A 16,048-nucleotide genomic window follows, 5' to 3' on the forward strand; every position below is an offset into this window, starting at 1 on the left:
TTAAAGGTTCGAAAATAAAAGTGCTTTCATAAGTAATATGTGGAGATGCTGCACTTGCTTATGTGGCTGCAGCCTGCCGTTAAGTCACATTAGTGTCTTTATCTGCTCAGGGAACAAAAGTTTACAGTGAGCTAAAGTGACTTATCTGGATCCTTCCAAGATAGGAAGGCCTCCCCACTCAAGACATTAGACTTGAAGTCATCAGAAGGGGGTATCCTAGTCTTTACATGGGAAAATCTCATGCTCAGGCAGCAGCAACAGCACTGAATGAGGGGCATGAGGGCATTTGCAAGGTTTATAATAGATGCCAATGGTTCCAATTATCATTGTGACCAGAGAGCCCTTATTCATTTACCCCTGTAACATTTCATGAGCATTAATTGATCGTTTTAAAAACAGCTAAAAAACACCTTTATAGGTTTAATGTTTAGTTATTAATCATCGTCTCAATCTACTGGCAATGCTGTACAGTGGTGATTATAGTGAAGCTGTAGGTGTTAATTAGAAGGGGTGTCTTGATAGCTGTGGACAACATTCTTATTATTCCCCATATCACTCAGATCATTCCCACATATTAGATCATGAATTCAGCTACCACCATTGAGGTGCCAGGACATAGAAAAGTCATCCATGTGTCTAAAAGGATGGTAGGTAAGATTGAGAAATACTTAAAGCTTAAAGGGCTCAGGATGCAGACTGACTTTTGACCTTTGCCATCTGGGCAGAAAGTACAGATCTGGCTTTGGAAGCATATTGAAGCATATTGAGCATCATGGTGGACATCGCGGCTGCAGCTGAGAGGAACTTGAGAGGACATTACATTAATACAGAATTTAATAACGAATATCTGACAGTTTTGAACAGTTTTGTCTCATCAACTTAGACCCAGTTTATACCTGGTCACTTCATGCGTCTTGAATATCAGGAGTTTATCTGGATAAGGCCGAGCCACACCGCTCAGACCACTTTAGCAGGTGGTTTCTGCATTAGCTCATGCTGGTCAATTTACATTTAAGGCATTTAGCAGACACTTTTAACCAGAGTGACTTACACAAGTGCATCACTATTTACTCAAGAGAAACCTCAGCTTGTTTGAATAGACTAAAAATTCAAAGATCCTCTAAGTTTAGACTCTACTAAACACAAGTCAGTAAGGAGACAATAATACTCTGCTATTCACCCAAGTCCTCTCAGAAGAGGAGGGTCTTCAGTCTGGGTTTGAAGACAGCGAGTGTTGGACTCTGCTGTTCGGACACCCAGGGGAAGCTCGTTCCACCACTTCGGTGCAGGACAGAAAAAAGCCTAGACGCTCGTCTTCTGTGGATTTTGAAGGATGGCGGGTCGAGCCGAGCCGTACTTGAAGCTCGAAGGGCTCTTGGTGCGGATCAGCTTTGGTCCATGGTGATTCACGTGGTTGTTAAATGGAAAATGGAAGTCAGGATGCAGACTGGCTTTTTTCCTTTGCCTGGTGGGGTCTGGTGGGGTTATTCTCTGGTTATAGAGGTTTGTAATAACACTTTCCGGCCACCAGCAGGACAAAGGCTGTTTAAGGGGTTAAGGGGCTTAATTGCACCCTTTGCTCAATCGCCATAGGGCATGGTGAAATTAGGCTGGGGCTATTCTTTGGTAATAGATATTTGTAATAACACCATAGGCTTTTAAATGGGTTAATTAGTCTGCTAAGGTGCCTGAAACCTCTGAACAGTAAATTAGGCATAACAGTACAATTGCATTGGATGTGAATTGAATTAAATACATTTTCATAGTAAATTATCTGATGTCTTACTTTTACAAACAGATACATGGTACAGATCAAATGTTTTAACTTCTAGTTTCAGTTATGCAGGAGCGACGAATCATGTAAAATTGTATATTTTCGATTTTTGAGGTATTAGTTAGAAATTAAAAGTTATTTTTTTGCAAAATAGCATTACATACAGTACATTTATATTTATATATTAATGCTTGGCATCTCAAGCAGAAACTACAGGCTTCAGCAAATCTGTGCAAAGCAAATGTACATTTTTTAAAAACTACTTTAGAAGTGAAAAATCAACACATGGATGGATGTGCATGGATGGCAGCACACAGCTATACAGTTTGGTGAAGGCCTGTCCTTGGGCCTGACGCACAAGACACCTAAAACAGAAGAGCAGCCAGAAAATGTCTCTAAAGTTGAATGATCACACTGGAAACCTCATTAACCTCGACAGCGCTGTGTTATACCATACATTGTTGAAGAGCTTTCAGTGCAGTGCCACCAAACAGAATAAGAGTGTAGGAGCACTAATAAATCTAATCTACCTAAATATTTCAGTTAAGCTGTCTTTAGATTTTGCCTTTTGAGTAGGGTACAGAAAATCTTAGTGTAAATGACAGAGATGAGAGTGGCTTTGCATTTTATGCATACAAAAAAACCCAAACCTATAGATTGATTAGATTAGATTTGATTGGAATTTGACTTATCCAAAGCATCCACTTATATCTGTAGAAAGAGAATGCAGGGTGTGATTAGGATTGCCATTAGCTTGGGAAGTTAGCTTGGGAATGTAGAATAAAGTAAATATTGCTGTATAAAATAGTATTTTTATAGTCCATATAGCATATAGCATATAACAGGTTCCATTAACAGTCTCATTCAAATACTACACGAGTCAGTTGATGCTATTTAGGGTGTTTTCATTCAGTGGTGCTTCTGTGTTTTTCGTTGCCAAGATATCAATACTCCAGAAATTGACCTGAACACACTTCATTTCATGACCACCACGCCCATCGGCGTAGATATATATTTCCAAGCAGCACTGCTATTTAAACAACGCAGGCAAAATACATAAAAAAATTGTTGGTGGGGTTTAAGATAGCAATGAGCATTGCGACACACCTTGCGCAGGGTAGAACATAGGACCAATTATTAGCTTTCCATCAGTTACTCAGTAATTAATAGTAGTTGCTCAATAAAGTCACTGAATAATATGTCTTAATATTTCTTTGTCCTGAAATGCCTCTTTGCCATGTTTTAATAATGTTTTTTTTTGATTGTACCAATAACAGAACTCTTTTTTTTGCTATTTAGAGACATTTTTAAAGGGTTCCCACCAATATAAAGCACTCTTTAACAAAGCAACCAGGTCTGAATCCCCTAGCAAATAACATAGATTGTCCTTAACTAGGTGTTTGCTATCAATACTGCTATCATAACCATTTTTCCAGTCTCATAAATGTATATCTCCACTTTCTGTAGTAGTTTTTCCACCCCAGCTTGATCCCACATGGCTCGATGAATAACTATAAGAAGTCATGAAATCATATTTATGCTTAATTTGTTCTTTGCCTGGTCTAAGAGTTCTTCATACTGCTGAAAGCTCTTTAAAATGAGTCCATATAGCACCAAAACAGGTTCCATTAACAGTATCATCAGAGTCAAAAATGACCAGAGTCAGTATTGCTGGTATTCTGCTATAGGATAAGCCTGGTGTTTACTGTACAGATGCCCCGAGTGTGAAGATGAAGACGGATCCTGTGTTTGTTAACGTTGGAGACACCGCAGACTTGATGTGTGAAGCTGACGCCAATCCCATCACCTCTGGCATGTTCTCCTGGAAGTGGATGGTGAGTGACTTCTTTCTTTGTTCTGCTCTTTTCCCTCACCAGCAACATCTATTTCGATATACCTCCCCTCCCTTTCCTTTCCCTCCCTTCTCCTCGCTCTCTTCGGCACATCTATTTGTCTTTCTCCGAATTCGCTCTCTTCCTCTTTGTCTCCTTTTCTTCTGGCTGTGTCAGTGGCACTCTTTAGCAGCAGGACGTGCTATATTTCACCGCTCTAACTATGCCACACTCTCACCTCTCTGCGCAACACCTCCGTCCTAAATGGAGAAAAATAGCTTTCATTAAAGCAGCTTTAGCAAAGGCCACATTTGTCAGTGTTAGAGAAGATTGTGCCGTTTTAGAGCATTTTCTCCCCCCTGTTAAAAGCTCACAACCATTGTCCTGCTGCCGTTTAGTCCGCAACACAATACCATGTACACTGTATGGACAAAACTATTGGGACACAAGCCTAAAAAAAAAATACTTCAGCTGTTCACAGGTGTATAAAATCACATCCCTATCCATGCAGTCAGCCTTTCTTACCCACATTAATGAAATATTGGGAGGTTCTAAAGAGCTCACTGAACTCCAGCGTTGTTCTGTATGTAATAGGAGTCACTGCTACACCAACAACTACGACAAGTCAGCTGGTGAAATTTCCTCCCTCCTAGATCTTCCTCCATCAGCTGTGAGTGGTGTTATTATTGAACAGTGGAGGCGTTTAGGAGGAACCACAGAGGGCGACTCAGCCACCATGTAAGATTGGTGTTGTTAGCAAATCAGGCCTGAGACCTGTCCCCAACTGTATAATCTTTAAACCTTCTATAAACTATCAGAAACCACCTGGTATCACGGCCGAAACCTAACCATGCTACTAAAAGATTGGCTGATACGTATGCTTAGCGTCCCTGCGGACACTAAGATATTGCGGCTTGGAAAACTGCATGCTGAGATGTTTGTGGGAAATGTAGTTCACTAGCTACAGCTAGCGGAGTTAACATTAGCATGTTGTGACAGTGTCAGATTGGTCTACTTGATGCGAACACTGCCTGTTAAATAAGAGGTCTGCCTAATATCTGTGACCAGTCGACCGCTTGTCTTAAACGGCTCTTTAAAATGAGTCCATATAGCACCAAAACAGGTTCCATTAACAGTATCATTCAAATATTACACGAGTCAGTTGATGCTATTTAGGGTGTTTTTAGTCAGTGGTGCTTCTGTGTTTTTCGTTGCCAAGATATCAATACTCCAGAAATTGACCTGAACACACTTCATTTCAAGACCACCACGCCCATCGGCGTAGATATATATTTACAAGCAGCACTGCTATTTAAACAACGCAGGCAAAAGACATTAAATAATTGATGGTGGGGTGTAAGATAGCAATGAGCATTGCAACACATCTTGTGCAGGGTGGAAGATAGGGCCTATTAGCTTCTCGTTTGTCTTAAACAGCAAGGGAATATACTGCACATCTAAAAATGCTAGGTAGCATATTAACTAGCTAAAGCTAGCCGTCTAACAAACTGAAGGATTGTACTATTAGCTAGTTAGAGGAACGATAATAGTGTTGTTTGCTTTACTGGATATTTTAAGAAATCCACAATCAGTGCGATTAACACTTTTAATGTTGTTGCAATCAACACCTTTTACTCTTTTACCGAAAAAAAAATAATCGGCATCCAGACATCATCCACTTGCACGTCCATCTCCAATCCCTGGAGATGTGGTTGCAATTGGTTCTTGGTTGCAATTAGTGCATGGCAACAAAAATGTAGAAAGGAATACGTAGTATAACTAGCATGGTTACATTGTAGCCATGATACCAGATAGATCAAAAACCTGAAACAACCTTCTAGGGGCAGTGGTGGCTCAGCGGATAGAGCCCCGGGCTTATGATTTCGATACCCGGGCTCGGCAAGCTGCCACTGTTGGGCCCCGTGAGCAAGGCCCTTCACCCTCTCTGCTTCCCGGGTGCTGGAGTTGGCTGCCCACCGCTCTGTGCATGTATGTGTGTGTGTGTGTGCTGACTACTTGCTGTACATAGTACATTACCTTACCTTACCTTTAAAGATCTGAAAACAAAAGTAGCTGAAGGCTATGAGTAGAAAAAGTTTCCAGAGTTCAGGGGATCTGTGGAGGTCAGGATGAGATCTGTAGGGCCAAGAAAACTCTTGGAGAGAATTGCTCTTATGCTGGTGAGGCAGGCAAATCAGGACTGCCAAAAATCTGCATGATAGTTTAGCTGAGCCAAGAGAGTGGTGGTTCCACTGTGCAGCATTGCTTGCACAAACATAATTCATGGAAGAGTCATAGGAAGAAAACCTACTGTGGGAATAATACAGAAATAAGTAGAAGTATAACCTAGTTTACAGGGAATGAAGCTTTGATGCAGAGCTGGGGAAAAAAAATCCTAGGCAGCCACAAAAGAAGAATTTATAATAAATACAAATGCAGTGTAGTTAGTGTTTGTACTTTGTGGCAGCACTGGTAGCATAATGTGGCAGATGATGGTATTGGGGATAGCAAATTCAGAGTAAAAAAAAAAAAAAAACAGCTGTAAAACTGGAATGATGGACAGAAGAAAGTTTGGAAAAGGAACCTACTAATGATCCAAAGTAAAACCCCTCTTCTTTGAAACATGGTGTTTGGGCATGTATGCCCAAGGACCAGGACCTCTCGTCATTATTGATGACAGCAGGAGCTGAGGATGAATTCCAAAGTGAACAGAATCTCAGATCTGCTTAGATTCAACCAAACACTTCAGACTCACTGAACGGCTCCTCGTCTTGCAGCAGGATAATAACGTCAAACGGTTGAGGCAACTATCTGTTTTTTGGTTCTTTGTTCTCGACAGGAAATCTGTCAATCATCTGCCCTGCAGGATCACTGTTAGCACTGGTCTGTTTTATCTTCTGATGTGTGTGTTTGTGTGTGTGTTTCTTTTACAGGGTGAAGGAGAGGTGGAGGACCTGGGGGAGGAGAGCGAGGACGGGGCTACCGGCCTGTTGACTCTGTTCGAGGTGACCCGAGCTCGAGCAGGACCTTACCAGTGCACAGCTGATAATGGTGTAGCACCCCCTGGCAGTGTGATGGGGCAGCTCATAGTGCGCTGTGAGTTCTACATGTACAGAAATACATTGCTGTAAAAATTTACATAATGCTAATGCATACAAAACAATTATTATTTTATCATTTCTTCTTCTTCTTCTTCTTCTTCTTCTTTTTATTATTATTATTATTATTATTATTATTATTATACAATGAATTACAAACCTTAACGAAATGTTGTTGTTGTTTTTTTCTCGTTAATTATTTTCTCGTTTTCTCGTTAAAACGTTCTCGGATAAAGGAGATGTTCAGCTTAGCAGTCCAACCCAGTAGTATCAATGAATGTTTTTAGGGGCGAAGCCTGGATAGGCCAATTAGCAAGTCAACAGTATGGGACAGTGAAGGACAATTTAACTTCAAATATAAGACCAGCCTCTAAGCTGTTAATCAATCCTTGGGAAATCTGTGCAAGCAACTATTGAAACCTCCAGGAGTTGATAAAGCTTAAGACAACAAGTCATCGAGTCATTTCCAGCACCTCTCAAGTGCAGCAAACCTCTCAACCGTAATCAGTTCTTAAGACATCTTTGTTAGCATCATTTTAAAACCTTCAAAAAAGCCTAGGATATCGTTTACTCTGGAACGGTAAGTTATTTTCAGCACCCTACGTAAGTAAGAGCAGCATTTACCCATTTGAAAGCCCAAAATTCCCAGCATTCAAAGTGAGATAATCACATCACGGTTTACCCCGTGAGCTGATCGAAAAATACGTTGAATAGCAGCCATAACTTCTTACTTTATATATTGAGTTATCTTATTTTGAGGTTGCCAACCTCTAAGCTGTTAATTAATCCTTGGAATTTCCGTGCTAGCAAACATTTGTTTAAAATCTTCACAGAGCTTAAAGCTCAGGATAAAAATAATGATAAATTAATAAAAATAATAATGTATTGTTAATTGTGTATATATTTCATCATGACAATATAAATTGCAAAAAGTAATTGATGTTTTGATATTATGCAAAACAAACTCATATAGTAATAAGAGCTCACATATAATAGAATGTTTGTGTGGGTTTGGGTACTTAAATTATTTTTAATTCTCTGTATGTAATTAAATAGGCAGTTTTTGTTACTGTGCCTTTGATATTTGTAACTTACTTCTATTCTGATTGGCTGCCCTGTACAGCGTGGGCTCCTTATAACTCTACTGTGACTACATGAAACTAAACTGCTGTATATATATATATATATATATATATATATATATATATATATATATATATATATATATATATATATATATATATATATATATATCAATTAACATTTGCATTGTATTTCATAAACCATGGGCAGCATGTCCCCTAAATTCCAAAAAAAAAAAATGAAATTGATTATAATAAGTATAACACAAAGAAGTTATTACTCAATTTAAACAAAACAGTACTAATATCTGAACTTTGAGAGAACTTTCAAAATTCACTATGGTGAAATAAGCTTGACTGCCAATCACAGCTTTCATGTCTTGGCCGGCTCTCCACTAGTCTTTTACGTTGCTGTTGGGCGACTTTATGTCTGTAAATTCAGGTAACTCAGCTTTGTTTGATGAAATGCCTGGAATATAACGGCTGCCAGACACATAGAGATGTAGATTTAAGAGAAAATAATTAAGTGGTCTGTATATAAACCTTCAGTCAGACTCTGACTGATAATATGCCCATTTTTCCACCCTGTGTAAAGTAACAGGTAAATTGCCAAGGTGGGATAGGGTTTGTGACTGATCTCCCACTTATTATAAGTCCCCAGACCATATATCTCCATTCTATCATCATATGATCAAAGCCCAAATTTTAACCATATGATGCCTTACTAACAACCAACCATATTATTCACAATGCAAACACAGGCCTATTGTTTAAAAGCTTCCCGTCTCCCGTCCTCTGTTCGCTGCAGTTGCACCAGAGTTGCAGAAAGGGGCGCAGTGGAGGAAGGTGGCCAGTAGAGGGGACGGCACCACGGATGTGGACGTTTTGTGTCAGGCAGAAGGTGTCCCACGTGTCACCTTCACCTGGGCCAAGAACAGTGTACCGCTGGACTTCTCCAACCCCAGGCATGTAGATACACACCACACAAGCTAGAGTGACACAGACCCCTTTGTGCAAGAGAGTAATGTCCTAGAAGAACCACTTTTGGTTCTTCTGTTTATCATAGTGAGACATGAGGAAGGGTGTAGAACCTTTAAGTAAGACGTAAAAGTTCTTTACAAGTTCTTAAGGTTCTTCATGCTCACACTCATCCCTATTACAAACCACCAAAGTAGTTCTTCCAGGATCTCGCTTAAGGAACCCTTTGTAGGACCTTTATTTTTAAGAGTGTATTTTGTTGGGTGCTACAGGTATCTGAAAAGGACAACATATATAATATTATTAACATACTGAATATGAAAAGGTCCATGTGTTATTTCCACTGTGTGTATGTGGGTGTGTGTAGATATATGGAGCGTACAGTGAGGGAGGGGGCTGTCCACACAAGCACACTGACTGTGGTTAATGTGAGTGCAGCGCTGGACTATGCCATCTTCACCTGCACAGCCCGCAACAGCCAGGGGGAGGACAGTCTGGACATACAGCTACTCAGCACCAGTATGTACACACACAGAGAGAAACGCACACACACAAAAATAAACACATAGAGATAATATATATTTATTCATATAATATTATATTATATATAGAATATATAATATATTTACAGTCATATCAGAACATTATGACCACCCTAGGTTTGGAATGAGCTTGGCCTGGGGTGTCACAGGTGGCGTGTGAGAGGCTTTGCTGCTTGTATAAATTAGCGAGCACACCAGCCAGTTGTAGTAGAGTGCAAAAGACTATCATCATGGACAATGGGAGATTTGACTGATGTCCAAAAGGACATGATAATAAGGTGGTAGCATCTCAGAAACTGCTAACTTGTTGGGATGTTCTAGATATTGCCAGTTCTGTTGCTTCAGTCATTTTATATATATATATATATATATATATATATATATATATATATATATATATATATATATGATAAAAATGATCATCAAAATATCATCTCAGGCCCAATAGAAATGCCTTGGAATAAACTTCCATTGAATTCCACTGAAAATGTCCTTCTCCTATAAAACTGCCGTTTTGGAAATACAAGGTTTTCACTTTAAGCTTTAAAAGGTTCTACACACTCACAGGTCACTTTAACAAACATGGTTCATCATGGTGGAACCCTTTGCAGCACCTTAATTTTATTTATATATTCTCATTCCTGTTCTTCTACTTAATATCCCCCCCCGCCTTCTCTCTTTCTCTCGAGTCTTTCTCCCAGCAGCTTCATCTCCCTCCTCCCCCTCTCCCCCTTGTCTTTCTTCCGGCGAGTTCTCTGGACTCAGGCGGAGACGTTTAATGTTTACCATAAAAACCATGAAATACAATCCAATATTCGCCTCGCTCCCCCTCCTCTATTTTTACTGCCGTGAATATTCATAATTAATCTGACGCAGCAATAATAAATCTTATATGCTTCTTATCATCAGAAGGCTGCGGAGAAAAATAGCCCAGATTTTGCTCTGTGCGACTTTGTTTTTTTTTTTCCTGGGCTTTAGAATGTGAACGAGTAGTCAAAGAAAGGAGGACTGACCCCTCTGCCCTTTCCATCCTGAGAGTGAGAGCAGATAATTGCTATTTATTCAACCAAGTGCTGTAAAGAAGAACATATTCTGCTCTCTCTTTCTTTTAGTTCCTCATTGCGTCATGGCTTTCAGTGGCTCACCGTTCTCCTCGCACTGATATATGTAAACACAGAATAGCAATAATCTGAAAATTTGATTGCCAGCCGTTTACGTAAGCACTCACAGGCCACTTTATTAGAAAAACCTACCTTCTACTTACACTCTATGTGTTCCACCTACTTAATAGGAATGCCAATACAGACGATTTTAGCCCAAATATAGGTGAACAATTTATTAGCCATCCTCTACCCTGTCTGTTATTGGTCAGTTCTTTAGCACAGTGATTTATCAGTCTACTCAGGTTTTAGTAGAACTCAGTAACACTGAGATTAATAACTGATCAGTGCAGTGATTTATCAGTCTACTCAGGCTTTAGTAGAGCTCAGTAACACTGAGATAAATTACTAATCAGCAAATGGTGTACCATTCTTAGCCCAGTAGTGACTTCTACTTACTCTCTATGTGATCCACCTACTTAATAGGAATGCCATTACAGGCAATTTTAGCCCATATATAGGTGTACAATTTATTAGCCGTCCTCTACCCTGTCTATTGTTGGTCGGTTCTTTAGCACAGTGATTTATCAGTCTACTCAGGCTTTAGTAGAGCTCGGTAAGACTGAGATAAACTACTGATCAGCACAGTGATTTATCAGTCTACTCAGGCTTTAGTAGAGCTCAGTAACACTGAGATAAACTACTGATCAGCACAGTGATTTATCAGTCTACTCAGGCTTTAGTGGAGCTCAGTAACACTGAGATAAATAACTGATCAGCACAGTGATTTATCAGTCTACTCAGGCTTTAGTGGAGCTCAGTAACACTGAGATAAATAACTGATCAGCACAGTGATTTATCAGTCTACTCAGGCTTTAGTGGAGCTCAGTAACACTGAGATAAATTACTAATCAGCACATGGTGTCCCATTCTCAGCCCAGCAGTGACACTGACATGGCATTGTTCAAGGTTCATAGTGTATTACGTGCAGGTTGTGGGGGCTTTTACACCCACTATCTTGGTTGAGGGAAGGTCCACCACCCAAAAATATCCAACCAAGAGCAGCTCTGTGGTGAGAAACTGACCACTGATGAAGAGCTAAAAAAACAGCTGAGCTGTCTTGAGTCTCAAACTATAACTGAGATGCTTATTTGAAGAACAACCTTTGGTTCTTTTACAATAATTGTTAATTATGGAACCATCAATGATTCCTCTATGCCATTGCTCAAAAATATTTTAAAGAACCTTTGTTTTTAAGGGCATAGAGGTTTCTAATAAAGTGACCACTGAGTAAAATGGTTTCAGTAGTGCTATAGTATTTATAATCAGGCAACATCTGAAGACCTTTCAATCGACGTCACCACATATACATTCTTTCTCCTTCTCAGGTTACCCAGACTCTCCCTCAGATCTGAAGCTGCTTAGTGTTACCTCAAGCTCTGTCACTCTGGAGTGGATGCCAGGCTTCGACGGAGGCCTGACCCAGAACTTCCGTGTCAGGTGAGTCACAGATGCTCTCACAAGGCAATGGCCTAGATATCAAATGTGTGTGAGAAACTACATTTCTTAATGCCTTTATATCAATCTAATGTGTGTCACCAACTCAGTATATGTGCCATTGCATAAGTCTTCATTTTTATGCGCTCACTGTTGCATTATGTTCACAGAGCTGCTGTAATCTTCTGCTGCTGTGCTAATATTTTTTGAGTTAGACAGAATACTTTGAAAAAGTAGTGAAGAATTAATACTGAGTACACTGTTCCATATTTGTTCAATATGCATAAGGTATTCTTATATAATATATAAAATCAACATATTCAGAATATATTTAGAATTCATTTTCTGTCACTGTCATATTTAATAATTTCACAATAACCTTCTAAAAATTCTACTATAATTAAAATGAACATCAAAATCTCGTCTTAAATAAATAACTGATCAGCACAGTGATTTATCAGTCTACTCGGGATTCAGTAGAGCTCAGTAACACTGAGATAAATAACTGATCAGCACAGTGATTTGTCAGTCTACTCGGGATTTAGTAGAGCTCAGTAACACTGAGATAAATAACTGATCAGCACAGTGATTTATCAGTCTACTCAGGCTTTAGTAGAGCTCAGTAACACTGAGATAAATAGCTGATCAGCACAGTGGTTTATCAGTCTACTCAGGCTTTAGTAGAGCTCAGTAACACTGAGATAAATAGCTGATCAGCACAGTGGTTTATCAGTCTACTCAGGCTTTAGTAGAGCTCAGTAACACTGAGATAAATAGCTGATCAGCACAGTGATTTATCAGTCTACTCAGGCTTTAGTAGAGCTCAGTAACACTGAGATTAATCAGTCTGCTCAGGCTTTTCCCTTAATGCAGCCTAGTAACATTTTAAAAAGAATTGTATAATAATTGTATTTTAAATAATGCCTGTAATTTAAACTCAATAATACCGATACTTCATTTCTGTCATTTGAGTATGCATTTACTTTTAAACTGCCACAACCCAATTCGACCCTGTCTACAGGTATCGGTGGGCGGAGTCTTCAAGTTATCTCTATGTCGATGTCTTTCCTCCGAGAGCCACTGTCTACACCGTTACTGGTCTGAAGCCATCCACTGCCTACAACTTTTCAGTCAACGCCATTAACTCAATGGGAGAAAGCAGCTATGCTGACAGTGGTGCAGTACTGACTGTCACCACTTTGGGTCAGTATGGAGTGTCATAGAAGCCTCTTTTTTGTATGTTTGATGCCCACATATCATTGTTTGATTGATTGATTGTTTGTACTGTAAAGTAGTACTTTAGAGTAGTACAGAATTTATGACTTAAATGTACTTGACATTAGAATTAATCAATCATAGTTAGATAATCACTTATCACTTATAGTATTTTTGTTAAGGACGGTCCTAAAATAGATTTTCTCAGCACAGTCCAGTAGTTTTTGGAAGTTGAGCAGAGACAGTTGAATGTTACAAAGTATTTTTTCCTTCTTCTGTAGTTCTTCTGTAGTCATTTTGGAGAAACAAGGTTTTTGTATAACTGCAATTTCTTGGCCACTTTATTAGAAAACCTCTCCCTTGTTGCTCCACCATACTGATGTACCACACACACTACTAGTACTACAAGTACTATCTGGTCAACAGCAGTCCAGTGGTTCAAAAAGGGATGAATGGAGCAGCTGATAGCTCTGGATACACACCTCTGTTTGAACCTATAAGCTTTTACAAACAAATTTTTGGTTAGTGAAACATTTTCTACCTTTTCTGAATGTTACGACTTTCTTAGGTTCTTAGGACATCCAAGAAACGTCCAAAAAACGTCTAGTAGACAGTGATGCAACTCAGTGATGCAACTAGTTATTATGTCACACATTTTTAGAGCGTTTCTGGAATGATATTTCTGCAGCAGTGCAGGCTAACCTTCCTGAAACCCTTTAAATATGTTACTGAACGCTCTTATAATGTTCTCTGTTAGCTAGTGCGTAGGTGGAGCTCATCAAATGGCCAGTGGCTAAGATAGCTGTTTCTAATAAAGTGGCCAGTGCATGCATATTCACACACACACATATAGTTTAAACAGTTTGTTACATTGTTGACAGACTGAGCTGAACACAGGTTGCCTGCACTGAGAGCAAAATCTGTGCTGTAGTGCTGAGAGCCACCGTTGGTGCCGAAGCGATCAGTGTGTGACCAATCATCTACTGGAGTGGGTGCGGTGTGAGGATACTGTCGAGGCAAAACAAACCTTGTTGGATTAAGTGCTGCGTGGAGCATGCAATTCGCATACTGCGGTTTCCCCCATGATCTAGATTTACGATATTTGTGATCATTTCTGAAGGTTAACCATATGAACCACTGCTTTATTCACTGACCTTAAATTAGGCTTATAAGTATAGTGAAGCTAAAAAGTCTGCACACCCCTTTCACCTTCTCCACCTTGCCCACAATGACGAAGTGAAAGCAGGTTTTTAGTCAAAATAAAAATAAAAAAAAATCAGATGTACACAAGTGGGCATACCCTTCGATATGACGCCCAAAAGTGAGCAGAGGTGCATTTTGTTTTCACTGAAACTGATGCTGAGATGTTTCTACAATTTAATCAGAGTCCACCTGTGGTAAATTCAATTGATTGGACATGATAGGGGATTGTCAACACCTGCATATACAATATAAGCTCTCGTGGTTGACAGTGTATGTCAGAGCAAACTCCAAACCATGGGGTCAAAGGAATTATCTGCAGACCTCAGAAACAAGATTCTGTCTGGAGACAGGTACAGAAAAAAATGCTGTCTGACATTGTGAATCTGGCCATTGGTCTTTTCATTGTGTCAAAAGTTTACAATGAATGGATCTATAGAAACGATTCAGAATTACTGGGAATAAAACATTTTACATTGACTTCAATTGAATTACTTATAGGATTGTTTTTAAGGACGGTCATAAAATAGATTTTCTTAGCACAGTCCAGTAGTTTTTGGCAGTTGAGCAGAGATGAACTCTGTCCTCCATTCTAAATTACGGACATTGCATCTATATTTTTTGAGCAGTTTTTGACTTTTTGTATATATATATATATAACTTGAAACTTATATTATATTATATCAATGTTATATTAATATAAAATATATATTAACAATGACTTCCTTTAAGTTTCCTTAAGTTTTTTTCTGTAGTCATTTTGGAGAAACAAGGTTTTTGTTTGACCACGATTACTTGGCCACTTTATTAGAAAACCTCCCCCTTGTTGCTCCACCTAGCTGATGTACCATTATAGAGACCACAGCCCATCTGGTTTGCATTTCTCTAGCTTTTCATTAGTGTTTCATTGAATGTTAAGAACATTTTAAGAACAGATGTCATATTGGAGATATGCTTTTTGTTGTTTTGTTTAGTTTTTTTTTTTTAATAACTTCCACTACAACGCTAATTAGAGCTAGCCTTCCTATGGGACTGTAGTACTATGTTAGCTCTCATATAACACCAATGCACTTGAGCATTTTGTGGCTGTTTGTACACAGACAATCAAAGCCGATGGTTAAAGACACTCCTTGTTTGATTTGAAGCTTGTAGCATGTGTTTTATCTTGTATTTAACAGTATAATAGTGTCTCTTCCAGCAGAGCCCCGTAACAGAGCTGCTGATATAGATTTCAAAACAAAAAATGACATTTTGGTTAGACTACTAACATCTTCACAGCCAGTGACGTAACTAGAACCTCCATTGTCCCACCCTTTGGAAATCTGAGGTTGATTTTCCCTGTCAGATGCTAATTATGTGATTTCAATTAAATGACATATCGTTGCTGCCATGCAAAAACCTTGTATCTTAAAAATGGCAACTCTACAGGAATAGAAAAAAAAACTTTGTCAATGTAAAAAGATTTTATTCCATAGGTATGTTTATTTTATTATTATTTATTTTTTTTGCATAAGCAATCCTTCATGTCTAGTCATTTTTTGTTCCATTAGGCCTTCTCTTGTAGCCAAGGCCAGTGACTAAGAAACAGTAAACCATTTACAGTTACTAAAAGCAATGTTAGAAATATGTATTGTATTTATAAAGTTTAAGAAGCCTTCAAAAGGTCTCTCAACAGGAAATCTTGAGCGCAATAAACAGGAACTACATTAGCAAAGTTTTGTTTTGAGCAT

General features: G+C 38.9%; 1 protein-coding gene across 1 annotated transcript in view; it reads left to right on the plus strand.

Annotated features, from left to right (window-relative positions):
* The window catches only part of nphs1 (NPHS1 adhesion molecule, nephrin), a 275,069-nt gene that overhangs the window by 242,516 nt on the left and 16,505 nt on the right, over positions 1–16,048 (plus strand). The window contains exons 18-23 of the mRNA XM_072691705.1: positions 3,488–3,609; positions 6,540–6,702; positions 8,595–8,751; positions 9,132–9,283; positions 11,795–11,906; positions 12,925–13,106. Of these exons, the coding sequence (XP_072547806.1) occupies positions 3,488–3,609; positions 6,540–6,702; positions 8,595–8,751; positions 9,132–9,283; positions 11,795–11,906; positions 12,925–13,106 (888 nt within the window). The remainder of the gene's footprint in view (positions 1–3,487; positions 3,610–6,539; positions 6,703–8,594; positions 8,752–9,131; positions 9,284–11,794; positions 11,907–12,924; positions 13,107–16,048) is intronic.

The sequence above is a fragment of the Salminus brasiliensis genome, chromosome 11, assembly GCF_030463535.1.
Source record: "Salminus brasiliensis chromosome 11, fSalBra1.hap2, whole genome shotgun sequence".
NCBI lineage: Eukaryota > Metazoa > Chordata > Actinopteri > Characiformes > Bryconidae > Salminus > Salminus brasiliensis.